The sequence below is a fragment of the Cupressus sempervirens genome, chromosome 8 (genome assembly GCF_028749045.1).
Source record: "Cupressus sempervirens isolate cs-2001-9-10 chromosome 8, ASM2874904v1, whole genome shotgun sequence".
Taxonomy (NCBI): Eukaryota; Viridiplantae; Streptophyta; class Pinopsida; order Cupressales; family Cupressaceae; genus Cupressus; species Cupressus sempervirens.
The window spans coordinates 531,701,144-531,728,881 of NC_143125.1; the positions used below are offsets into that span (position 1 = coordinate 531,701,144).

Consider the following 27,738-nt stretch of genomic DNA (forward strand, 5'->3'; position numbering starts at 1 on the left):
TTCAAGCCCCATATTGAAAGGGGCACCAGTAATATGGCCTGAATGCCTTAGAAGGTGCAAACGATAATGCATTTGAAGGTGCAGAAGCCAAAAAATTATAGTGCTGAGACAAATCTGACCTTGCATCCTTGCTATCTGATCCAGAGGGCCTTCAATTCCTCCTCCTCCCATCTTTGGACACCAATCATTCCTCTCTCCCATCTTCATCCTAGATGGAGGCTGATGCGCGAACCCTAGGCCATCAAGTTCTTTGTGCCTATAATAATTCTGGTGAACTCTTGTTGTGGGAGCTGTGTGCAAAAAGGGGACTAAGGGAATACAATTATTGTCCTCAGGAGAAGATCGAGCAATATTCATCTCCAGCACCTCTAGCCCTCCTACCATGAAGAGAAACCTTGATTTCATCCTCCATTGCTGCCGGAATGAGCCCTAACAGAGAGAGAATTTTACAGTTCCGGCATTGTGCAATTGAATATATTAATTATATTATATTATATCATATATTAATTTATTATAATATATAGTATATTAATATAATTAATAATTATAATATTTTATTATCAATATAGTATTATTATAAATTATATAAAAATATACATTTTTTAGATTTATTATTTTCCTTGTTTTTTCTCCATTTAAAAATAAACTTACACTTTTTTTTGTTGATTTTTCCCCAGAACAAAGTTGCTCCTATGAACTGTTCAAATTTTTAAAAGCTGGCTACACATCTACTATTTTGTTCTTTTGGCATGTCCTGTCCAGTCCTGTATATCAGTGCCCCTTCTCTCCCCAATTATTTGTTATATATTTTATTTCTAGGTACCAGTTCTGCATTTATTCTAGTTTTTAAAAAATATGTATTCTTGGCTGAGTTACATTTGTCATTGAATTTTACCAGAAATATTTCTTAGGTTTATAACCTTGGTCCTTGTGCTAGAAACATGTACAAGACAAAACAATAAAATAAAATTCTGGCTATATAAATGCAGGGGTGCAGACATCTTGTATTCCTAGTTGTTTCCACTTTAAAATATGGAAATCCACAACCATTAATTTTCAGAATCAATATTGACTCCCAGTACACAGCTATGTTACCAGAAACAAGAAACAAGAAATGGAATCGCAATGAGAATGTGACGAGATACGAGATTTTCAAAAGTTGTGTATAAGAAACGAATATTAGATATAGTATAAAAATAAAAGATATACTTAAAACTAAAAAATTTAAATTTATAAAAATAAAAAATATAAGTCTTTCAATAAATTCAAATTTTATTTAGAAGTATTTTAAAAAAGAAATTAATCAATTAAGTCTGACCCAAATGGATCATGGTGGGAGCCATAATTATAGTTGTAATCGTTGGCTGCAAAAATTTCAAATTTAAATTGAAATATTCATGCAAATTGGAGGCATTCAAATGCCAAATGAATAATATGTTTAAAGACAATAGTTTCAGTGGAAGTGAGTCATTTTGAGATCTTCTTTGTATATGCACTTCGCGTATATTTAATTCAGAAGTGTTGATATTGTGGTGACTGATCATGTAGTGGGGGTTGATGTTGTGGCTGTTATAAGTGGCTGAGATGCATAATGCATTGTAATGTTGGTGAACATTTTTGTTGCATAATAGAAAGGTTAAAGGTTGTGTAGGTGGATGTAGCCCAAGTTTTGGGTGAACCATGTTAAATCTGTGTGTTATGTTTGTTCTTTATGTTTTCTTCTATTGTTTTCTGCATATAATTGTTTATTCTTATATTGTTTTGGATTTGTCAAATCCTAACAATTGGTATCAGAGCAAGGTTTGTTGTTATAGTTTGACAGGACTTTTAGATTTGAGTGGGAGCAATGGAGGATTCTATATTCAAGATTGAAAAATTCAATAGCCAGAATTTCCAATTATGGAAAATGCAGATGGAAGATTACCTGTATCAAAAGGATCTGTGGAAGCCATTAGAAGGAAAAGCCAAGAAACAGGGAACCATCATAGATGAAGATTGGGAGATCTTGGATAGGAAGGCATTAGGATCTATTCGACTGTGCCTTGCACCGTCTGTAACGTTCAACATATCAAAGGCAAAAATGACAGTAGAGCTAATGGAGACATTGGCTACGTTATATGGTAAACCCTTAGGTTCGAATAAGGTAATTCTTATAAAGCATTTGTTTAATATGAAAATGGGTGAGGGAGGATCTATAGCGAATCATTTAAATAAATTTAACACAGTTACCAACCAGTTGTCATCCATACAAATTTCATTCGATGAAGAGGTTAGAGCTCTCTTAATCTTATGTTCTTTGCTAGAAAGCTGGAATAGCTTGGTTATGGCTGTAAGTAACTCTATCTCTGGTTCAAATACTTTGAAATTTGATGAAGTTGTTGGTGTTATCGTAAGCAAGGAAATGCGACGGAAAAGCACAAGTGAAACTTCAACCTCATCAAGTTCCACTTTAAATGTGGAGAACAGAGGAAGAACAAGGGAAAAAGGAAAGGTGCCTTCGCATGACAAGTCACAAGGGAAGTCAAAGAAAGGACGTTCTCAATCTAAAGGAAAGAAAGATTGCTAAACTGTGGAAAGCCTAGTCACTTGAAGAAAGACTGTTGGTCTTGGAAAAACAAACAAAGAGATGAAAATGAAGATGATAGTAAGGAAGCTAATGTTGCAAGTAATACTTTACAAGATGCTTTAATCTTATGTTTGGATAATGTTAATGATTCCTGGGTAATAGATTTTGGGGCTTCATTCCATGCTACACCCCATAGAAAATATTTTCAAACATTATGTTCAAGGTGATTTTGGACAGGTATATTTGGGTGATGATGAGCCCTACTCCCATTGTTGGGAAAGGAAAAATAAAGATCAAGTTGCCAAATAGAAATGATTGGATACTGCAGGAGGTAAGGCATATCCCTAATTTAAGAAGAAATTTAATTTCTGCTGGACAACTGGGTAGTGAAGGATGCATAGTCATGTTTTCAGACAATATCTAGAAGGTCACTAAAGGTTCATTAGTAGTAGCTAAAGGTGTAAAGGTAGGCACAATATATCTGTGTACTAGTAACACTTATTCTACCTTAGCTGCTACAGATAATGTTAATGTAGGGAAAGCTACTATAGACGTTGCAAGAACAGATTAAAAAATGTGGCACCATAGGCTTCGGCACATGAGTGAGAAAGGAATGAAAATCCTTCACTCTAAAAATCTATTGCCAGGATTGAAAAATGTTGATTTAGAGTTCTATGAAAATTGTATTTATGGCAAACAAAAAAGAGATAGATTTCTTAGAGTTGGGAAAGAAAAGAAGAGTGAGAAGTTAAGTCTAGTGCATTCAGATGTATGGGGACCAACTCAGGTATCATCTCTTGGTGGCTCTTGTTATTATGTTATTTTTATAGACGATTCAACCACGAAAACATGGGTGTATTTCTTGAAATAGAAATATGATGTTTTTGAAATATTTAAGAAATGGAAAGCTTTGGTTGAGAATGAGACAGGAAAGAAGTTGAAGTGTCTTAGATCCGATAATGGAGGTGAGTATTGCAGCACAACCTTTGAAGATTACTATTCTATTAATGGAATTCGAAGGCAGAAGATAGTTCCAGGAGCCCCACAAGAAAATGGGGTGTCAGAAAGAATGAATAGGACAATCATGGAACGTGCAAGGAGCATGAGATTGCATGCTGGTCTGCCTCTTCATTTCTGGGAAGATGCTGTAAACACTGTTGTTTATTTGATAAACAAAGGACCTTTAGCCCCTTTGGATGGTGGTATTCCAGAGGAAGCATGGACTGGAAAAAAGGTAAATTATTCATTCCTGAAAACTTTTGGTTGTGAAGCTTTTGTCCATATTGATAAAGAAAATAGAACCAAGCTTGATGCTAAATCTCTAAAATCTACCCTCATTGGATATAGAGTAGATGACTATGCTTATTGCTTACAGGATTTTGAAAATCTTAAAATAATTAGAAGTAGAGATGTTATATTCAATAAGAAGGTCATGTATAAAGAACAGTTGCAGGAAAAGAAGTATGAATAGGTCAAACAAGAATATGTGGTGTTGGATGAGACTCTTAAAATTGAAAAGCCGCTAGTACCTGACGCTCAGCAAGAACAGGTTATCCCACAAACTCCTACAAGTGTTAGACATTCAACAAGGTCAAGTAGACCTCTTGAAAGGTTTTCTCTTTTGTATTCCATTTTATTGATTGATTTTGGTGAACCAGAAGAATATGAAGAAGCAATGCAGGTGGGTGCCAAACAACAACGGAAGCTGGGCATGAAAGAGGAGATGGATTCCTTGTTGAAAAATAAGCCTTGGGACTTAGTCCCTCTACCTGAAGGAAAAAGAACCTTGCTTAACAAATGGGTTTATAGGTTGAAGGAGGAAGATGGAGGAAAGAAAAGGTATAAGACCAGACTTGTGGTAAAGGGTTTTGCATAGAAAAAGGGTATAGATTTTGATGAAATATTCTCCCTTGTTGTAAAAATGACTTCAATTAGAATTTTACTAAGCCTTGTGGCTATAGATGAATTGCATTTTGAATAACTAGATGTCAAGATAGCCTTTCTCCATGGAGATTTGGAGGAAGAAATTTACATGCAGCAACTAGAGGGATATGAGGTCAAGAGTAAGGAGAGTTTGGTGTGCAAGTTAAGGAAAAGTCTGTATGGCCTAAAGCAGGCACCTTGTCATTGGTATTTAAAATTTGATAGTTTCATGGCTGAACAAGGGTACCATAAATGTCATTCTGATCACTATGCATATTTTAAGAGATTGGATAATGGGAGTTACATTATCTTGTTACTCTATGTTGATGACATGCTTGTTGCTAGGTCTAATATGCAACAAATAAATGAACTTAAACAAAAATTAGCAAGGTCATTTGCTATGAAGAATTTGGGTGCTACTAAGCAAATCCTTGGTATGAGTATTACACGGGACAAGAAAAATAGAACCTTGAGTTTGTCCCAAAGTGAGTAGATAAAGGTGTTGAAAAGATTTAATATATAGGATGCAAAAGCAGTCAGTACACCTTTGGCTAGTCATTCCAAATTGACTTAAGGAAATGTGCCCAAAGACACAGGAAGATGTAGATAAAATGTCTAACATCCCATATTCATTAGCAGTTGGTAGTCTGATCTATGCAATGTTATCTACACGGCCAGATATTGCTCATGCAGTGGGAGTTGTCAACAGGTATATGAGCAATCCGGGTATGGAACATTGGAATGTTGTCAAATGGATTCTTTGATATTTGAAAAGTACCACTATAAAGGCATTATGTTTCACAGGATCCAGTTATACTCTGAGTCAATTTGTTGACTCTGATCTAGTAGGAGATATTGATACAAGGAGTACTATAGGGTATGTTTTCACTATAGGGGGTATTGCAGTCTGTCGGATTTCTAGATTGCAGAAGGTTAATGCACTTTCAACCACTGAAGCTGAGTATGTAGTTGCTACGGAAGCTAGCAAGGAGATGATTTGGTTACAATGTTTTCTAGAGGAATTGGGTTAGAAGCAGGAAGATCACCCATTGTACAATGATAGCCAGAGTGCCATTCATCTTGCAAAAAATTCTGGTTTTCGTTCAAGGACAAAGCACATACAACTTAGGTACCATTTTATAAGGTCTATTTTGGAAAATGATCGATTGTGACTTGAAAAGATTCACACAAGTGAAAATCTTGCAAAGATGTTCACAAAGGTAGTCCCCAAGGAGAAGCTGGTTTCTTGCTCAGCTTCTATTGGGCTTCTTGACTGATGATAGTGGAGGTAATACACAGCAAAGTCTTTTATCCAATGGGAGTTGTACATACTACATTGTCGTCTGGTTTTAGTCTCCAAGTGGGAGATTGTTTGGTGTGGAGCTTGATTAGTCTCCAAGTGGGAGATTGTTGATATTGTGGCGACTGATCATGTAGTGGGGGTTGATGTTGTGGTGCCTTCTCCAGTAGTCCTAAAACGCAACAATTTAAAAAACCCTAAAATGTTCGATTTTAGAGGTTGCCCTAAAACGCTGTTATAAGTGACTGAGATGCATAATGCATTGTAATGTTGGTCAACATTTTTGCTGAATAATAGAAAGGTTGAAGGCTGTGTAGGTGGATGTAGCCCAAGTTTTGGGTGAACCACATTAAATCTGTGTGTTATCTGTGTTCTTTGTGTTTTCTTCTATTATTTTTTGCATATAATTGTTTATTCTTATATTGTTCCAGATCTGTCAAACCCTAACAATAAGGATTTATATATATCATAGTTATAAGACTCGGACTTGCCTCTGACTCGGAAAGTCAAAATCCGACTCGAGCTTGGACTCAGCGATCGAACTCTAAGGACTCGAAAATTTGAAAAACCCACGAAATTCAAAGATTTTAAAGAATTTTAAGATTGTTTCATGCATCTTTCAGTTAATTAACATCAAATACACAATAATTGAGATAAATAGAAGCTACTTAATACACACAATTTTGCATAGATCACATAAATATAAAAGCTAATTTCTTAAGGAAAAAAATTGAATAACACTATAAAGTTATAAACTATAAAATATAAACTTAAAGTAATAAACATAGTGTCACTCCAGTGTCAAAGACTCAAATGTCTACAATATTCATGGATTATGAAATCCATAGTATCAAAAGTTCAAAACATATATCAAAATAATAACTAGAAGACTAAGGCTCGTAGTAGTCTATGTCCTCTTACGAGTTCGCCTAAGACAAGTCATAGAATATTGTAGAGCCATCCTCTCTCTCTGTGTCTGAAGCTAAAGCTGAACCTCATCCTCACCCACATAATCCTCATCATCAGACTCAGATCCATCACTCCTAGCCTTAGGGTCCTGCACTCTATCTCCTCATGCTCTAGCCTCCTCGACTGCCATCGCTACTACCTCAGCCTCCCGACCCACTTGATCTACCCACTCCACATCTTCATCATTGAAGACAGGATCGACAATCTCTGTGTTCCACTCTGCATGTGGATCAACATTTTCTAATACAATCGGTGCCAAGGATCTATCTATGGCGAAGGCGAAGGTTGTAGTGAACAAAGACAAGATTATTCAATCTTTTCACTGCCAACCTATTGTGCTTCTTCAAGTGTATGTGCTCAAATAGACTCCAATTAAGTTCGCATCCTGATGCACTAGATGGCTGGCTCAAGATGCGATTCGCAATCCTCTGTAAATTTGGCACCTTTGTGCCAAACATCTCCCACCATGCATCTAAAACAAGAAAATTTTAAATCATATCAATAACTTTGAATTTATTAAACTAAAATGGTAATAGAATTAGAAATTAGGATGTAGAATCAAAGTTACTAGGCATCAATTCTGTCCTATTTTTCTTGCACAACTCCCATGCAAATAAGTCTCCTTGAGCTTTCTTAAACAACTCAATCTTACAGACTACAATTGTTCCAACTCTTGAATTAGGTGACATTCTCTCTACAACATCGTAGAGGCTGCTCCACACATCATCAGCCTTGAAATGTGGGCTGAATTGGTATGCTAGATTAATGAAGTAGGCCGCTGCATGTATAGGCCTGTGAAGTAGATTGTGCCAACATCTATCAATGACATCCCACATAGGCCCATACCTATCTTGACTTCTTGCAAAAAAAGAGTGAATGGCCTCCTTCACCCTATCCATGCCCTCATAAATGTAGCCCATTGAGGGCTTCTCTCCATCAGCAGTTCGTAGGAGAACAAAAAACGGCTTTACAAATAGGAACTCATATGATAGTTGGAAGAGAAATAATCAGCGTTGAGTTTTTTCTTTAAAAAATGAACAATAATTTATAACATAATTTCATAAAAATAAAGTTGAAATGAGGACAAAAAGGAAAATTACCATGACAATATCAGCAATCAGTGTTCACAAGGAAGCCTCATAAAAAATGTGATCAACAGCATCAATCCCTGCAGTGGTCTTTGCATATGATAATGCAATCCATTCCTCACTAACAAACATGCATTTCAAACCTCCTTTTCAATCAAGCAAAAATTTCTATGTGAGAAAATTGTTTGCAAATCTAGTGACCTCTCGGCGAGACTACTCCTTTTGCTCATTGTGTTTCCGCATGAGGTTGAGGACCCATGTATGATTATATATGAATTTGCATACACTCCTTCCTTGCTCTATAATTGTTTTTATCTAAGGGAGTTTACCAAGATCCTCTAACATGAGGTCAATGCAGTGAGCAGCACAAGGGGTTCAAAATATGTGAGGGTGTCTCTCCGTAAGAAGCTTTCTTGCAGCAACATAATTTGTCACATTATCTGTAACTATCTGCACCACATTCTCCTCACCCACGTCCTTTATCACTTCATCCATTACCTCACAAAGATATTCAACATTCTTTGTTTTTCCTAAGGCATCAATTGATTTCCAAAAAACCGTGGCACCTGAAGAAAAAGAAACAAATTAGTATAATGATTAATGATGAATCATAATTTATAAATTCATAATTTATAAACTTAATTACTTAAGTACAAGTTCTACTTCTAAATTTTTAATGTCTAAGACTCTAAGTACAATTACTTGACGAGGAGACAAGAAAGTTGAGGAATTTTCTACTCCTATCAATCCAACAATCAGTCATGAGTGTGCAACCCATTGTCTTCCACACCTCACGCTGCTCCTTGATTGCACCTTCCACATCAGCCACTCTTTGGATCAAAATACGGCGTCCTAGCTCGTCAGCACTGGAGGCTTTGAACTCCGGAACACAAACAGTAACAACATCGATTGCAATTTGCCAATAAGGGGACCTAAAACAAATAAAGTAAAATTTAAAGTTAAACAAATTAGTATATTATAAATAAGTTTGAAAGCAAAATATAAATTAAAATAAACAAAATAAGCATATTATTGTCTCTTGAAATTTGAAAGTTGAAAGCAAGAGAAGTAAGACATAAATTTAAATTTAAATAAATAAGTACCTTGCTGCATTGAATAAAATGTTGTTATAGATTAAGAGTCTCCAAGTGCCAATTTTGCATAATTATGCTTCTCCTTGTTCCAACCCATGCTCTTAAGCGATGGTTGTGAACTTGGAGCCATGCATGGAACAAACATGGAATCAAGTGTCGATCGTTGCTCATGAATGTGAGGCCCAATGGTCACACTCGTAGAAGCAGTAGCATCTGTAGGTAGAGTAGGGGATAATGGAGATGAAAACTAGAAGATCCCTATTGGGCTAGTTGTGCCATTTCTTCTTGTTGCTTCTTTTCCAATTCTTTTTTCTCCATTTTTTTCCACTAGAAGAGTTTGCATGTCTCTCATAACATCTTGGGGTACATCTTTGCATTTTTTAGCATCACGCCTAAGTATATGTGCTAGGTGAAACTTCAATCTATTTATTCCTCCCCCATTATATACTACAGTGCAATGCCAACATGTAACAACTCCCTTTTTGTGCCCTGGGATGGCATGTTTCCAAGCCCCATCTCTTGCTATTGCACTTGGGTCTGCATTAGGGTTAACTGCGGGCTTAGTTCCACTTCCCTCACCTTGAGGCATTATGTCAAATTTCAATGTGTTTGCTGCTAGCCTGCTGCAATATGAATATATTATAAATAGAAAAAAGTTAGCATCAAATCAGATTTTTAAACTTTAGGGCCTTCTTACTTTGTCATCAACATAAATTAGAATAAATGTAGATTCTAAATAGTAGAGAGTAGAAGTAGACACTAAACAAATACAAAATGGGAAATAAAAAATATGAATGTAAAACATATTACAAAACAACACAAAGAAATACAACTTGTTGCTTACCTCTTTAAATTTGCACAAAGTCAACCAATGGAAATGCAAGTAAATTTGTAGAAGCCTCCTCCAAATGCTTCCTTAAGCTCTTGTCAGTGCTTAAGTTCAAACTACAAAGTTGCACAAACTATCAGCAATCGATATGGGAGAGCCAACCAGTTTGCTGATTTTTCTCTCAAAACCCCAATATTCTTCTTTAACTCTTTCCTCTCTATCACAAGCATAAGCAAATGGTGGAATGACCTTTTTAGGTCAATTAGATGTTATAAGAACCAGAAAAGTCCAACTTAAGTCAATGTTTTTTTTTTTTTTTTGCACTTTAAGTGTTTGCTGCTAGTGAGAGTCCTGGGCTTGGGACTCGGTGAGTCCATGTGGACTCTGCCAATTCTCGGCTGAGGCAGAGTCCAGAGGCCAATTGCCTCGGAAATTGGGACTTTGCCTTGGACTCGTAGAGTCCTGGTCAGACTCGCAGAGTCTCGTTACACTGATATATATATATATATATATATATATATATATATATAAAATCTGATCAAGCTCTCTTGTTATACCCGATAAAGTCAAAACAATATTATTGAAATTGTTAACAATCTGCACCTTTTGAATGGTTGTTAGATCATGAATAATTAAGGTTAGTCATGCCACGTAGGGACATGGCCCTACTTGGCAATAGCCACATAGAGTCATGTCTCTACTTGATATGACTATTGGCCATTATATATAGGTTGCTGCCGATGGAAAATGAATCAATCACCACGGCAATTCATATTACCTTCAGCAGCGATCAGTAGTTATCAAGCATTCATAACTTATATTCAGAATTCATTGTTACATAAGGACTATTGCATATAACAGATTTGGTTGAAAGTTAAATTGTTCACTGCAACAACTTATTCATATATATATGATTCAATTCAGTCCAATTCTATATCAAACCTACTGTTAATTATTATCAGAAATCTATGAACTTACACTATCAAAGATCTTGTGAACATTTACATGGTATCGGAGCCTAATTGATAGAGCATCACAATCAGTCACATTCAGATTTAAATCTAATAAAATTATCTTCAATCTGAAACTATGGTAAATCATGTAAGATTAGAAGACAGACTTGAAGGGCCTCCAACTTTGCATCATGGAAAATACGAGTTATGATTATCCTTCGAGAAATGGAGTTAGAAGGATAAATAGAGGTAGATAAGTCTATGCCTGAGAATGATCCAGACAAAACAACTTAGAAAAGACATAATAATAAAGCTATGGAGATCATTATAGATTCTGTCAAAGATCAGATACTCCCATCAATATCAAGCCTAAAAATAGCTTATGAGATGTTCACCACTATTAAGAATACATTCGAAATTAATAATACCAGAAAACTATAATGTCCCCTTCTCCACGCTAGTTGGTCTATCTTTCCATCTGGATAGGCTAACAACATTTGTTGTAGGATGCCAACCAGTCACGGGAGTTTTGGTTTCAATAGAGGAGATTTTAAGTGGGAGATTATAAGGTTAAAGTCACATTGTATAATTGAATTGTTTTATAAAGTATTTTATTATTTAAAGTCACTTTATGACAAAATAACTGAAGTGACTAAAAGACGAAATAGACTTTTATCCCACATTGCTAAGTTGTTCGCATCTCCCCTCATTTTGAGGTTATAAAAGAAAGCAGTTGCATTGGGATTGACACCATGAATGTATGTTATTATTCAAATCCTGAATGGTTGCTTAAATGTGATTGTACCTTCTTACGGACAAAAACCCTTAAGGAAATTTAGAGAAGCTGGACATAGCCCCAACCCTCTTGGATATTTCAACAGGTTTCAAGTGAGAAGACTGCAGAGAAATCTGTGAGCTCAATAGAACTACTATGAGCATGGAGACGACAACATAATATAGGTATGTTCGAGTTTTTGGTTATATCAATTGAGGAGAGCGTGGGCCAGATATCCTTTACATTTAAAGTGTATTGAAGGAATACGAGAGTGATAGTGATAACCTACAGTAGTAATCAGATCATTTGGAAGGAGATGGTGGGATTTTGGAAGTAGCTTTCACTAGTTAGTTAACGGCACTAGACCAGTCACGACTCTCCTTTGTTCTATTGGCGCCTTATCAACATTTACAGTCATGACTATGACTATTGGGCAAAACTCTGGTTGATGACTATCAGTTGGGTGGTGAGACAGAGTATACCTATTACAAGTGAAGGAAGAGTCGATACTAATACCAATATTCTCTATATTGCGTGGCCATAACAGTAGTGCAGGCGTTTTACCCCTACAAGCACTAGACATAACTATGTCAACACTTCACCAGTCGGGTCTTATCAGTGAGTCGAGCTGGAATACGTGGGAATACAATACATTGGGTGATCAAAGAAATACGGTTGGCATGCAAACATCCGCAAGGTACTAGGTTCAGCATCTCCTTGTTTACGATTTGATAACTCTTATTATATGTTTTGAATCATGTGTAGGAATATATGAATGTATTCCACTTTCTTTACTCAGCATTCAAACAAGGTCTGTTTATGAGTTTAAATCTAATGCCATTTTTTTAAGCACTATCATTGAGTGTGTTTCCTTTCACATTATATGAACTCTTGAATCATCCTTGCTGCATTATTGGAGTTAAAAGGTATTTTAGTGAAACTAGTGTAATGCTGGGATCACAAACCATTTGACAAAATGACCGTAGCCCAAACTTGAGAAATTTGATGTGAGACAACAAGGATTACTACAGTGGTCTCAGAGCCATAAGTCTTGCCAACTTGTAGGAAATTTATTATGTAACAGATTGGATTAAACAGGAAAAATGACAGCTAGGTATGAGGATGAAACTTTACAAATTTAGTCACCTCCAACTTGAACACGCAGAATCTTCATATTAGATTGACATAGAGGATAGTTATTCAGTGGATGAGGAGTTAAATTTTGGAATATGTTGAATAGGTTAATGAGGTTGAATAGATTGAACTAGTGCAAAACAATCAAATGGCTCATAATGAGAATGAACAAGAATGAGAAGAGAAACATTGCGGGCTATTCGAGATAGGCAGAATAAAATCGCTAATGGGCTTCAACAACTTGCAAGTACTATGTAGCAATTAGCCCCGGTTAACAGGGGAGCCCCAAGCCATCATAGTGGAGGTGGTAGTGTGACAGGATCACCCCGAGCTGCTAGGGCCCCCACACGGAACACTGACAGGCCTTTGATGCCCGTTTTTAATGCGGAGGAAGAGGTAGCACCACCTGCAGCACCAACCTTATTGCCGGATAACGTTAGGGCAATGTACGATGAATGGGATATGTTTGCTGATCAACAGTATAGGAGGTCGAGAGCACAAAATAGGGACTTGAAACATGCTATGAACAAATTATCTCTCCTTACTTTTGACGGCAGCAGTAAGACTTAAGCGAGAGCTTGGATTCACAAGCTGGATACATACCTAACACTCAAGCCCATGTCGGAGACAAAAGCCATTAGATTTGCGACGATGCATTTAGAGGGAGTGACATATCATTGGTGGCATCATGGGCTGGTCACCTAGGATCATGGTCTCATTACATCTTATGAGACTTTCAGCTCTAAGTTGATCACTCGCTTTGACAGTAAGGATATAGAGGTCTATTATAGAGATTTAGCACAGTTACGACAGGGTGGATCTCTAGGTGATTTCATTGATGAGTTTCAACGGATTTCAATGATGGTTCCAGATATGTGAGAACAATGTAAGGTAATGTTGTTTACAGAGGGATTACGGGATAGATATAGAGGTTTGGTTAAGGTACTTAAGCCAAACACTTTGGATGATGCTATTAAGATCGCACACAATCTAGAATTGCCCTCTTCGATATTACAACCTCCTAAGAAACCTTACAAAGGGTCCACCTCATTCCAAAAGAACAAGAACCAGCATAAGGCTGCACCTTCCATGATGGACGTTGAGACACGAAATGAACTCAGGAGGAAGAAGCTATGTTTCACTTGTAGAGAACCATGGACACCGGATCATAGATGCCTTGGCAAAGGAAAAATACATTATGTCGAGCTACACTTAAAGGTAGAGGATGAGCAAAAGGAGGGCAGTGATGATGGTAGTGATGAGTAAGAAAATGAGGAGCGACCACCTAGATAGAGAAAGAAAGAATGCACTTAGGGACAGCCTCCTATCATAGCATCCCTTTCTAGTGATCCCATGGGACATCCCTTTCGTTTGAAGGGAATTGTTAGAGGGCAGCATATATATGTCTTTTGGATACAGGTGCATCGCATAACTCCATAAGCTCACGCTAGGTTACCAAGAGGAAGTTATAGATTAACGACATACTTGAGTTTTAGGTTAGAGTGGCAAGAGGTGAGAGATTGAGATGCGCAAGGAAGGTGTTAGGACTTCCGTTTCATTTTGATGATTTCCTTTTTGAGGCAGATTTTTATGTGGTTGATTTGGATCAGTTAGATGCCATTTCGGGTAGATAGTGGTTGCAGACTATTGGCAGGTACACAGTGGATCATATTAAGATGCAACTAGAATTCTCATAGGATGACCGATAGGTGATCCTCAAGGCTATGCTAGAGGGTGAACCTAGATTGATTTCAGCCCACAGGATGGAGGCAATTATGAGGCATGATGACATGGAGTGGTCAACGCACTCTTTTATTTCTTCTAAGGCTACCTTAGACTCAAGATAGCAGATTCATGTTGACATTTAGCCAGTGCTTGAAAAGCACAAGAGGGTTTTTGAGGACATACCTCTAGGCATTCCCCTAGATAGAGGGTTTGAGCATATCATTGAGTTAGAGGAGGGCACCAAACCCATCATCGCTACACTTTATTGTCATCCCAGACAATATAAGGAGGAGATAGAAAGGACGATTAAGGAACTAGTAGACATGGGACACATCAAACCTAGCTCTAGTCCCTTTGCTTCTTTAGTTTTATTGGTGAAGAAGAAGGATGACACTCTTCGCATGTGTATAGATTACCATGCTCTTAACAAGAGGACCATCAAGAACAATTACCCCATCCCTTGCATTGATGAGTTATACGGGGTAGTTTACTTCTCAAAGATTGACCTTAAATCAGGATACCATCAGATATGGGTTCGCAAAGAGGACGAGCATAAGACAACCTTCTGATGTTATTATGGACACTATGAGTTCTTGGTTATGCCATTTGGATTCACTAATGTGCCGGCTACATTTCAGTCATCTATGAACCATATCTTTAGAAAATAGTTGCAAAAGAGCATACTAATATTTTTCAATGACATCTTGATTTTCAACAGAACTTGGGAGGAGCACTTGCAACATCTAGATGAGGTATTTGGTATCATGGAGGAGCACTCATTGTTTGCGAAGGAGTCAAACTGTGAGTTCAGATTGACCGAGATTCTTTACCTTGGTCACGTGATTGGTGTAGATGGGGTGAAGGTACATCAGGAAAAGATTCAAGCAATCTTAGATTGTCCACCATCGAGGAACATATCAAACTTGAGGGAATTCATGGGTCTTTTCTCTTACTGCAGGAGGTTTGCTAGAGGTTTCTCACAGATAGCAACTCTCCTTATTGATCTCACATGGAAAGAGGCATTCAAATGGACAGTTGAGGCAGAGGAGACCTTTGATAGGCTCAAGCAGGTGATGAGCACATGCCCAGTGTTGGCACTGCCCGATTTCTCTCAACCATTTGTTCTTGAGTGTGATGCTTCAGGAAGCGGTATTGGCGCAATTCTTATGTAAGATAGGCATTTGATTGCTTATGAGAGTAAGAAGCTCAAGTATGGCAAGAGACTGTACTCCACATATGATAAGGAAATGTTGGCCATTATGCACGCTTTAGCCAAGTTTAGACAGTACTTAGTGGGTGGCAGACTTAGTTAAGATGGATCACAATAGTTTGTGCTACTTCCTAGAATAGAAGGATCTAAATGAAAGACAACAAAAGTGGGTCAGCAAGATTCAGGCCTATGATTTTGACATCGAGTATGTCAAGGGTAAGAACAATGTAGTTGCTAATGCCCTTTCTAGGAGACCTTCAGTAGCAGAATGTTATGCTATTTCCGAGATATCAGCAAATTGGAAGTCTTAGTTGCTGGTTGAGTATTCTAAGAATACTCCAGCATGCCAGATTATGGATGGACAACTTCAGGACAACAGTTACAAGGTAATCGATGATGTGATTTTCTATAAGGATAGGATCTACCTCGTATCATGATCTAAACTCAAGGGTAAGATTATGGAAACTCTACATGATGCCCCATCAGCAAGACACCCAGGGTTCTTCAAAACCTATAGACAGATCAAGGAAAGATTTTCATGGAAGGGCCTCAAGGATGATGACCTCCAGCATATCAGAGAGTGTTGGACTTGTCAATAGAACAAGTCAGAGCATGAGTTTCTAGCTGAGTTATTACAGCCTCTTCGCATTCCAGCGTAGAAATGGGAGAGTATTTCCATGGATTTTATTACAGGATTGCCTAAGGTGCAGGGCAGAGATTCTGTTTTTGTGGTGGTGGATAGATTGATGAAATTCATTCACTTCTTTGCCATAGCAGTAGATTGGTCAGCCTCTCAGGTAGTTGAGTAATTCTTTCGGGAGGTTTTTTGTCTACATTGGTCTCCCTCGCACCAACGTGAGCGACAATGATAACAAGTTCCTTAGCACTTTTTGGTAAGAACTATTCAGATTGACCGGTACGTAGTTGACACCCAGCACGAGTTACCAGCCCCAGACAGATGGGCAGATTGAGATAGTAAATAAATGGGTGGAGGGTTATCTCCAAAGCTATGTACCAAGGCAGCAGAGAGCTTGGGTTAAATGGTTGTGTCTAGGAGAGTATTGTTACAACTCCTACCACATGTCCATTCAGATGTCTCCATTTCGAGCTCTCTATGGCAGCGAGCCCCTATCATTCATAGAGTTGGCTTTGTAGGACAACAGGGCACCACTAGCTGGGGATTGGATATAGGGTCAACAAGACATCCTTAGATCTCTTCGGGAGAACATTCTACAGACCCAGAATCAACAGAAGATGTACATTGATTGCCGACGGACTGAGCAGAGTTTTGAGTTGGGTATCATGGTTTATCTTCGTCTCCAACCATACAGACAGAGTACCTTGAAGAAGAGTGGGTCTCAAAAGCTTCAGCCCAAATTTTTTGCTCCCTATCGCATTACTAGGAGGGATGGCAAGGTCGCCTACGAGCTAGACTTACCAGATGATAGCAAAATTCATAACGTGTTTCATGTTTCATGCCTCAAGAAGGTGATTGGTCAGCATGTAGCACCCTCCATTGGATTGCCTCCACTTGATGAGGAAGGGGCTTGTATTAGTTCCAATAGAGGTAATAGAGGTCAAAGAAAGGAAATTGCATAACAGATCCATCAAGGAATATCTTATTCGTTGGAAGGATTTTTCATATGAGAATGCTACTTGGGAAAGCAAGTTAATCCTACAGTATCTGGCATTGAGATTGGTTGAGGGCAAGCAATCCCGGGAAGGGAGGACTGTAATGTCCCCTTCTCCGCACTAGTTCTAATGGCGCCTAGTTGGTCTATCTTTCCATTCGGATAGGCTAACGACATTTGTTGTAGGATGCCGGCTAGTCATAGGAGTTTTGGTTTCAGTAGAGGAGATTTTAAGTGGGAGATTCTAAGGTTAAAGTCACATTGTATTATTGAGTTGTTTTATAAAGTAAATTATTATTTAAAGTCACTTTATGACAAAATGACTTAAGTGACTAAAAGACGAAATAGACTTTTATCCCACATTGCTAAGTTGTTCGCATCTCCCCTCATTCCCAGGTTATAAAACAAAGCAGTTGCATTGGGATTGACAATACGAATATATGTTATTATTCAAATCCTAAAATGTTGCTTAAATGTGGCTGTGCCTTCTTAGGGATGAAAACCCTCAAGGAAACTTAGAGAAGCTAGACTTAAACCCAAGCCTCTTGGAGATTTCAACAGGTTTCAAGTGAGAAGACTACAGAGAAACACATGAACTCAATAGAACTACTATGAGCATGGAGATGACAAGATAATATACGTATGTTCGAGTTTTTGGTTATATTAGTTGCGAAAAGTGTGGGCCAAATATCCTTTACATTTAAAGTGTATTGAAGGTATACAAGAGTGACAGTGATAACCTACATCAATAATCAGATCATCTGGAAGGAGACAGTGGGATTTTAGAAGTAGCTTTCACCAGTTAGTTAATGACACTAGACCAGTCACAACTCTCCTTTGTTCTATCAGCATCTTATCAGCATTTACAGTCATGACTATGACTATTGAGCAAAACTCTGGTTGATGGCTAGCAGTTGGGCGGTGAGACAAAGAGTATACCTGTTACAAGTGTAAGGAAGAGTCGATACTAATACCCATATTCTCTATACTACGTGGCCATAACAACAGTGCAAGCATTTTATACCTACAGACACTAGACATAACTACACAAAGACTTCACGAGTCGGGTTTTATTAGTGAGTCGACCCAAAATACGTGGGAATACAATACAGTGGGTGATCAAAGAAATCCGGCTGGCATACAAACATCGGCAAGGTACCAGGTTCATCATCTCCTTGTTTACAATTTGAGAACTCTTATATGCTTCGAATCATGTGTAGGAATATATCAATGTATTCCCCTTTCTTTACTCAACATTCAAACAAGGTCTGGTTGTGAGTTTAAATCTAATGCCATTGTTTTAAGCATTATCATTGAGTGTATTTCCTTTCACATTATATGAACTCTTGAAACCTTTTTGCTGCATTATTGGAGTTAAAAGATATTTCAGTGAAACTATAGTGTAATATTTGGGATCACAAACCAACTGTTTGACAAAATGACCATAGCCCAAACTTGAGAATTTTGATGTGAGACAACAAGGACTATTAGACAAATTGCTAACATTGAAGCAACAACTACTATCCATCAAAATGAACAATGGAGAGTCTATCACATCATATTTTTAAAGAATTGCAGAATTAAAATATCAACTTGCTAGCATCGGAAATCAAGTAGACAACAAAGAGCTATGTCTAATTCCTCCAAAAGGTTTACCTTCATCTTGGGAAAACTTTATTCGTGGATTAAGCACTCAACCTGAACTACCAAATTTTGAGCAACTCAAAAATGAATGCACTCAAGAGGAGTTGAGACTAATCTTAAGAGGAAACAGTCTACATCAAGTGGGAGAAATTCTAGCATTACAAACTAATACAACCAATAAAGGAAAGAAGGGTCAATTCAAACGAAAAAGAGGAAAGAGAATTCAACAAACGTACAAGAAAAGAGATTGGTCCAAAGCACAATGCTTCAAATGTGACAAGTTTGGTCACACATAAAATCTGTCCATAGCAGAAGAAAATTCAAGCAGGCCTAGCAAAAATGAAGGATGAAAAGGATGAAAATTTAGCATTCTATTTAGCCCTCTCAAGTGAAATCAACTCCAACAAAAATACATGGATTATAGACATTGGATCATCTCGTCATATAACAAGCTTTAAAGACAAATTCAAAACTTTGGATGAATACTCCTCTGAAGAAGTAACTATTGGGGATAATTCTACATATCCAATAAAAGGGATTGGATCATGTTCAATTCAAGTAAAAACAAGAATCACTCTCCAACTAAAGAATGTATTGTTTGTACTTGGCATAAAAAGAAACTTAGTCTCAATCTCTGGCCTTGTAGATTAAGGGTATCAAATCATATTCCAAGAGGATAAAGTACTATCCTGGCCCAGGAACTCCAACATTAAGAATGCAATACCATTGGCCCTAAATCATGAAATCTCAAAAACTAATGAAATCTGGCATAGAAGACTTAAACATCTTCATTTCCGTGCCTTACCATCCATAGAAAAGATAGTAACCAGGTTACCTAGTTTAAAACCTTATCATTTTGGAACTTGCATAGGATGTCCATTAGGTAAAAATACAAAAGGTTCCTTTCCCAAAAGTGAACATAAATCCATAACTATACTTGAACTTATTCACACTAACCTGTGGGGTCCAATGTCAGTACCTTCTCTTAACAGATGTCTGTACTATGTAATTTTTATAGATGACTTCTCTAGGAAAACTTGGATTTACTTCCTTAAACTTAAGGAATCAAATGAAATGCTATCCAAATTCAAAAAAATTAAAGCTCTAGTTGAATACCAAACTGGAAAGAAAATAAAAACTCTAAGATCCGACAATGGGGGTGAATACATTTCGAAAATTTTTAAAGTGTTTTGCATCTCTATTGGGATTAAGAGGGAGTTTTGTACCATATAATCCTCAACAGAATGGAGTTACAGAAAGGAAAAACAGATCTATCATAAAATCTGCCAAAGCCAGACTTAAGTCATCTAAGAATCTTTGGATGTTCTGTATACATTCATATACCCAAGGAGAAGAGAACTAAACTCGAACCATCAGGGAAGAAAGACATTTTTATAGGATATAGTGAACCATCCAAAGGTTACAGGATTTACATCCCTGGACAAAGAACCATTGAAATCAGCAAAGATGTAAAATTTGAAGAAGACATTGCTTTGAATCACTCAAAGAACATTGATGAATCATATATAGAACCAACAAACGAATTAGATGAGAATCCCACAATAGAGAATCAGAGAGTGTGTGATTTTGGAAGTCTTGCACCTCCAAGTTCTAATCTAGAAAATATTGAAACCCCTAACAATAAAAAGAGGCCACTTTGGGCAAGAGAAATGATAGAAGAAAATCAAGTAGAACCTGATGAAGTATTCAAAGAAAGCAAAAGAATAAGAAATCATTCATGCTACGTTTCACAAATATCCGAACTCATCAAAACAAAAACTGCAAGTGTTGAAGAAGCATTATCATGCCAACCTTGGAAAGATGCGATGGTTGAAGAATATCAATCCATACGAAAAAATGATGTATGGGATGTTGTACCCAGATGTAAAGATAAATCAGTTGTCTCCTCCAAATGGCTATTCAAAATCAAGCATGCACCGGATGGTAGTATTGAAAAATACAAAGCCAGATTTGTAGCTCACGGATTTTCGCAAAAGGAAGGAATAGATTATGAAGAAACCTTTTCTCCAGTCGCTCATTACACTTTTGTCAGAACCATCATAGTCATTGCAACTTTCAAAGGGTGGAAGATACATCAAATGGATGTTAAAACTACATTTCTAAACGGTGTCATCGAAGAAGTATACATCGAACGACCAGAAGGATGTCACCCATGACAAAAGTTCCTATCAAAGCAAACAGATTTCCACAATCCATGAATATTGTATTAATTTCTAGGGAAGATTGTGTGAGAGTTTTTTCATCAACGTTTCGGATCATATTGTATGATCCACCATTTTTTGCTCTCAGTGACTCAGTGGCATCCTGATGATGGATCATACAGTATGATCCGAAACGTTGATGAAAAAACTCTCACACAATCTTCCCCAGAAATTAATACAAAAGTTCCTATGTATGTAAACTAAAGAAAGCACTAAATGGTCTTAAACAAGCTCCCAAGGCATGGTACAAAAGAATAGAGAGTCATCTTTCAAAATTAGGATACTCCAAAATTGAAGCTGATCCTAACATATATTTCAAAATAGTTAATGGTGATATGATTATTCTTGTATTATATGTTGATGACTTACTAATAATAGGTGAAGAACATTTTATAGCAAAATGCAAATAGGATATGGCAGCTGAATTCTACATGAAAGATCTAGGACTTCTTCACTACCTAGGCTTAGAAGTATGGCAAAAGAGGAACTATATGTTTCTAAATCAAGAAAAATACACTATTGACATTCTGACAAAGTTTGGGATGATGGACTGCAAACCCTTAACTACTCCTATGGAAACAAATCTACACAAATTGAAGAATGATGGTTTTGAATTTGAACCCACATATCCCACTTACTACCAACAAACTATTAGAGCACTAATGTACTTGGTAAACACTCGTCCTGATATCCGTTACGCAACCAATGCCTTACCCAATGCATGTGTGAGCCGAAGAAGATCCATCTGATGGCAACCAAACACATCCTATGTTACTTATGTAGTAGAATTGTACTAGATCTCAAGTATGATCAAGTTGAGATTAATCTTCATTGATATTCTGATTCTGATTGGACCGGCAGCTCTATTGATTGTAAGAGCATTACAGGGTGTTGTTTCAGTCTTGGTTCAACAATAATATCTTGGTTCAGTAGAAAACAATTGCCAGTCGCTTTAAGTTCCACTGAGGCAAAATACATAGCTTCTTCTATGGGAGCCAGAGAAGTGGTGTGGCTAAAGAAATTGCTAGTTGGATTGTTCAGGAAACCTTTGAAGCCAACAGTCATCCACTGCGACAATCAAAGCTGCATCAAGCTGTCTGTGAATCCAGTTTTCCACAACCAATCTAAACATATTGAAATCCCTTATCATTATGTCAGAGATATGGTAGATCAAGATATTCTCAAGTTCGAATACATAAGCACAAACGAACAAACAGCTGATGTACTCACCAAACATCTATCCAAGCCCAAATTAGAGTATTTCAGAGGTAAACTTGGAATGGTTCAACTATGATTGTAACTACAAAAATCAAATCTCAGTTTTGAAATGTATATGTATATTCATATAAATTCCTAAATAAAATGTTACTATTTTATAGTTGCATGTGATATGTCATGAAAGGCGACGATCTCTCATTGACATATATAAACTGAAGGTAAGCATTGTAAGGTGACGATCTTATAAATGGTAGACTCGTTATCATGACAGACTTCATTAAATTGTTGTCCCAGAGTGCCAGAAGTCATGATAACGAACGTATTTTGATCAGACTTCATTAAGTTGTCCCTGAGTGCCGGAGATCATAATACTTGTCATGATAGAGTTCATGACATTGTGATTTTTGTTATCTGATAGGCTATTTTAAATCGGTGTCCCAGAGTGCCAAAAATCAGATAACCTATTCTCCTAAAAGGTATCAATGAAGTTGATACCAGTGCACATATCAAGAGAATATGAGAAAGTTGGATGACTCTTTTCTCCCTCACTAAGAGGGAATGTTAAAAGACAGTAGTTTCAGTCAAAGTGAGACATTCTGAGATCTTCTCTATATATGCACTTTGCATATATTTAATTCATATATATATATGTATATCATCCACAAAATATAATCTGATTGGGCTTCCTTGTTATACCCAATACAGTCAAAACAGTATGATTGAAATTGTTAATAATCTGCACCTTTCGAATGGTTGTTAGATCATGATTAATTAAGGTTAGTCAGTCATGCCATGTAGGGACATGACCGTATGTGGCAATAGCCATATAGAGTCATATCTCTACGTGACATGACTATTGGTCATTATATACATAGGTTGCTGCCGATGGGAAATGAATCAATCACCACGGCAATTCATATTACCTTCAGCAGCGATCAGTAGTTATCAAGCATTCATAACTTACATTCAGAATTCACTGTTACATAGGTACTATTGCATATAATAGATTTGTTTGAAAGTTAAGTTGTTCACTGCAACAACTTATTCACACACACACACACACACACATTTATATATATTATTCAGTTCAGTCCAATTCTATATCAGACCTACTGTTAATTATTATCAGAAATCTGTGAACTTACTCTATCAGAGATCTTGTGAACATTTACATAATATAGGATTTATTAGACATTTCAGATAAATGTACATTTGAGAAGTTCAAAACAATTAATTAACTACTATCAGTGTTATTCCATTTAAGCAGTCAAAAATAGTTAACTATTAGTTTATGCCTTGCTAATCTTTTAAATAATTTTTTTATTGCAGTAGACACTAATTGAACAGTTCAGCTTGTAGGTAGTTAATGACAGCAAAGGACCACTATTGTTTTTGGCAAAGATTATTTTGCAACTGAATACTCCTGTTATTGTAAGTGAACTGCAGTGAATTTTAAAACAAAATTAAAAACAATGGAACAGCTTAGAAGCGGCCGTTAGCAATGGAGAAACCCATTTCTGCCATTGAAACGTGAAACAAGCCTCTGCCATTGCATTTCTGGTGACATAGGTACACAGTGACTATATACCTAAATGCAGAATGTGTTTCCTAATCATTTAGTAGTCGGTAACATGTGTGGTATTTATGTAACTACTTTACTGCCATATGGGTTAAAAGCGAATTTCAAGTTAAAAAATATTTTTTGAATCCACGTGTAACATTGCTAGATGGCCACTGCCCTGCACCCTAACTACATAGATTTTATAATGCTAATTGAACAAGGCACCTACGACAACACGGTCTTCTTGCCACTGATGAGTAATTATTTTTACATTCCCAACTGTGTAATACTATCTTTCCAGGGAAAAATATGAGTGTTAATTCAAATTAAAAATTAATGATTTTTCAGAAGAATTTTATATAGTCATAAAAAAAAAATTGTTGCATGATGAAAGGTTGCCTTGAAAAGCACAGAAATTTAGTGAAGTATAAATATCTATTTCTTCTTTAGATTGAAATGTGCTTGTAGTATTTTGATAAAACATGTTGGATCTCTTAACACATGTAAATGATTTGATTTCAGAAAGCTTCAAAGGAGGCTGAAGAGAAGACTAGATATTGGCAACTACCCTGGGTTCCACCTCCTCAAGAGAAGGTGATCACAGAAGAAGAGCTTGCAAGAAAAGCAGCTATCAAAGAAAAGCAAGGACAACGGCTTCGTGAAATGGCAGCTGCAAAGCGCTCTTCAAAGATTGCAGAGTTAGAAAGTGAAATTGAGGGATTTGAACAGCTCTTACAACAACTAGACTACTCGGATGATCAGGCAGACTTATTTTCAACTGAGAATGGTTTTGGTTCAAGGCAGGAGATAGAAAATGCACTTGTGAAATCCATGACATCCTTGAGAAAGCTTAAGGGTGAGCCTACTGAAGTTGAGAAGGAAAAGGAGGATGTAGCAATGGAAGAAAGATACCCTCTTATCAACATTCCCAACAGCATGCTGACATCTGAGCAGGTAATGCACTTTTTGGTATTTATATCTATTTTCAATATGTAGTTATAAAGAAAGCTGCTATTACTGGAAGCAACTCAAGCTTTCATTATCATGTTTATGCTTCTCTCTAGCATCACGCCAAGTAAAAGAGGCTTCAAGTGCACAATAGACAACTTGTTGATTTGTTGTTCATGACAGCAGATTAGAGCTGAAGGATTGTTGTTCTTTATTTTGCACCTTCTTTAAATTGGACTATCATCCATCACAAATTCAAGGGGGTTTTGATCTACGCAACTTAAAAATCAAGATTGCTCATGCTTGTTATTCATGGGCGTTCAATTTTTAACAGATAAAAGAGAAAAAGAGGCAGCTGTTCCTCAAAACTACCTCTGAGGGTCGGGCAAAGGCAAAGCAAAAGCGCCATGAGGAGGAATTACAACGGGAGAGAGAAAATCAGCAGGATGAGGAAAGGCGACTGTAAGTTCTTGTCAGTATTGTGAAAATGCTTTTGAAAATCAGACATAGTTATTGTTCCCTTTATAGATTTCAGGGCCTCTCCTTGAAGGTGATTGATTTAGGAATTTTTCCCTACAACTTTGGGTGTGATTCAGGGAAAATCCCGAGCTTTACCTGGAGCAGTTGCGCGCAAAACAAGCAGAGCTTGCAGCAAAAGTTGAGCAGCGAAAACGTTTAAAGGTGAATGGTTTTCCTCATACAAACAATAATGGTACTGTAACTGGAGGAGTAGGACGTGGGGAGAGGCTCAATGCGGCACAGAGGGAGCGCATGAGACTTCTGACTACTGCTGCTTTTGATCGTGGGAAAGGTGAGGACACATTTGGACAGAAAGACGAAGACTGGCAACTGTATAAGAAAATGAGCAAGGATAATGATGATGATGATGATAATACACTAGACCAGGATGAAGCAGAACTTGCACGTTTGAATGCACGCCTTCAGGTTTTCTGTATTTTCTCTTGTATATTTAACATATAATATTTTGTTTTACTTATCCCACGGACTGTCAACTAATGGATCTCATTTGGGAACAGGAACTAGATCCTACGTTTATATTACCATTAGCTGATACCACGGCTAGCCAGCCTACATTGGAAGTTCAGCAGCCCCGCCCACTTACTGCAGAGGATTTTCGCATCACACTCGGGGTGGAAAGATTCAGATGCCCTGAAATTTTATTTCAACCTCATATGATTGGAATTGATCAGGCAGGACTTGACGAAATGGTAGGAATTTCAGCCCGAAGATTGCCTTCTCATAGTGCAAATGCAGCAATGAATGGTACTATTCTATTAACAGGTGGGACTTCACTTTTGCCTGGTTTGGATGCTAGGCTACAGGCAGAGATACAAAAAATAAGGCCTCTTGGATCTACAGTGAGGTTGGTTAGGGCATCTGATCCACTTTTAGATGCATGGCGTGGGGCATCCCATTATGCTGCCTCCTCACTCTTTACTGTATATTCTTTTACTAGACAAGACTTCATGGAGAAAGGGGAAGATTGGCTTCGAAAATACAAATTAAGTTATTCATTCGGTGCTTAGATGCTGTACCAATTTAAAGTACAAGTCGATTTTCACCAATCATTTGTAAATTCTACTATTTATAACTTTTTTTTTTTTGTTCTACCTCTGTGGAGGTAGAAAATCGTGAATGATTTGTATACCTACGATGGAAAGAACATAGTTAGGTGTCTCGGGTGCATGGGGGAAGATTGGCTTCATAAAAACCAATTGAGATATTCATTTGTTGCTTAGTTAAAGCTGATTTTCACCAATCAGTTGTAACTTCTGATATTTATAACTTTTTGTTGTACCCCTTGAGGAAGCAAGTTGTTAATGATTTGTATATATACAATGGAAATGAGACAGTCTAGTGTCTCAGGTATATGAGCATACTTTAAAAAAATTCAACCTCGCCAAGTATTCTATTTCATATGAGCATTATTGTTTTCACTGTAAGCAATTTAAACATTTTTAGAATGCTTTTTAACATTATTAATGTTACAATTTATTAAACTCTCCATCCCCATTAATGGGGCATTACTGAAGAGTTGAGAGTTATGGTTTTAGTTTAATATTCTAGATTAACATTTGGGTTTGAGATCGAATATACAAGGTATTTATTTTATAGAGTATTCACATGTGGATTTGTAAGCTCAATTGTTACATGATCCCATGTGCACTATTCAATAAAATATAAAATTGTACCGTATGAATTTTTGTTTGCAATATTGGGATTTATTCAATTGAAGAGTGTACTTATATTGATTATATCAATAATGCATAAAATTAATCATCTACAAAACAAGGAGTCTAATGACCATCAACATCGACAATATTAAAGTGAAATCATACTTTTATTAAAAAACAAAATAAGACAAAGTAAAGAAAGCCTTAAGAGTAAGCATGTCCAAGCAAAGGCAACAACAAATACGATTGGTAGGCACCACAAGCCCCACAAGTTGCCACACACAATGGCAAAAGCATCAAGCTTATCTCCTTAGTGACTTGAATGATGAATGAATGAATCATAATGATATTCATGAGACCAAGCAATTTTATGAATGACTTTTAATGATGTCTACGAGACCAAATAGTGTTAGAAACCAAGAGACCCAAAGTTGATCCATTTTCAAGTTTCTTTTAATGTTAACTCTTCTATTATTTATGTATCTCAAAAACATGCAGTGTTGTGAAGACTTATCTTCTCAAAAGTCTCATTTCAAATGTTCACTTGCAATATGTTTTTAAAATGAGTACTCGTATACTACACATTGTAGGATGAAAGTTTTGTTCTGTTTCAACCACTCTTTACCATAAACAAGACAAATTCATTCCTTCCGAATCTTTCATGGCTACTTGTTTCACATCAAAGATGATGAGACCCAATTCTCAGCTAAGCATTACGAATTTTAAATAAGTTTGTTTATTATGTTCCTACAA

The 27,738-nt window shown here is 36.9% G+C and overlaps 1 protein-coding gene across 1 annotated transcript in view; it reads left to right on the forward strand.

Moving 5' to 3' along the window:
- ARP5 (actin-related protein 5) overlaps nt 1-26,928 on the forward strand; it is a 234,318-nt gene extending 207,390 nt beyond the window's left edge. Inside the window, exons 9-12 of the mRNA XM_089798325.1 lie at nt 24,365-24,796; nt 25,125-25,252; nt 25,387-25,735; nt 25,828-26,928. Coding sequence (XP_089654451.1) covers nt 24,365-24,796; nt 25,125-25,252; nt 25,387-25,735; nt 25,828-26,337 — 1,419 coding nt within the window. The 3' untranslated portion in view covers nt 26,338-26,928. The remainder of the gene's footprint in view (nt 1-24,364; nt 24,797-25,124; nt 25,253-25,386; nt 25,736-25,827) is intronic.
- The last annotated feature ends 810 nt before the right edge of the window (nt 26,929-27,738 follow it).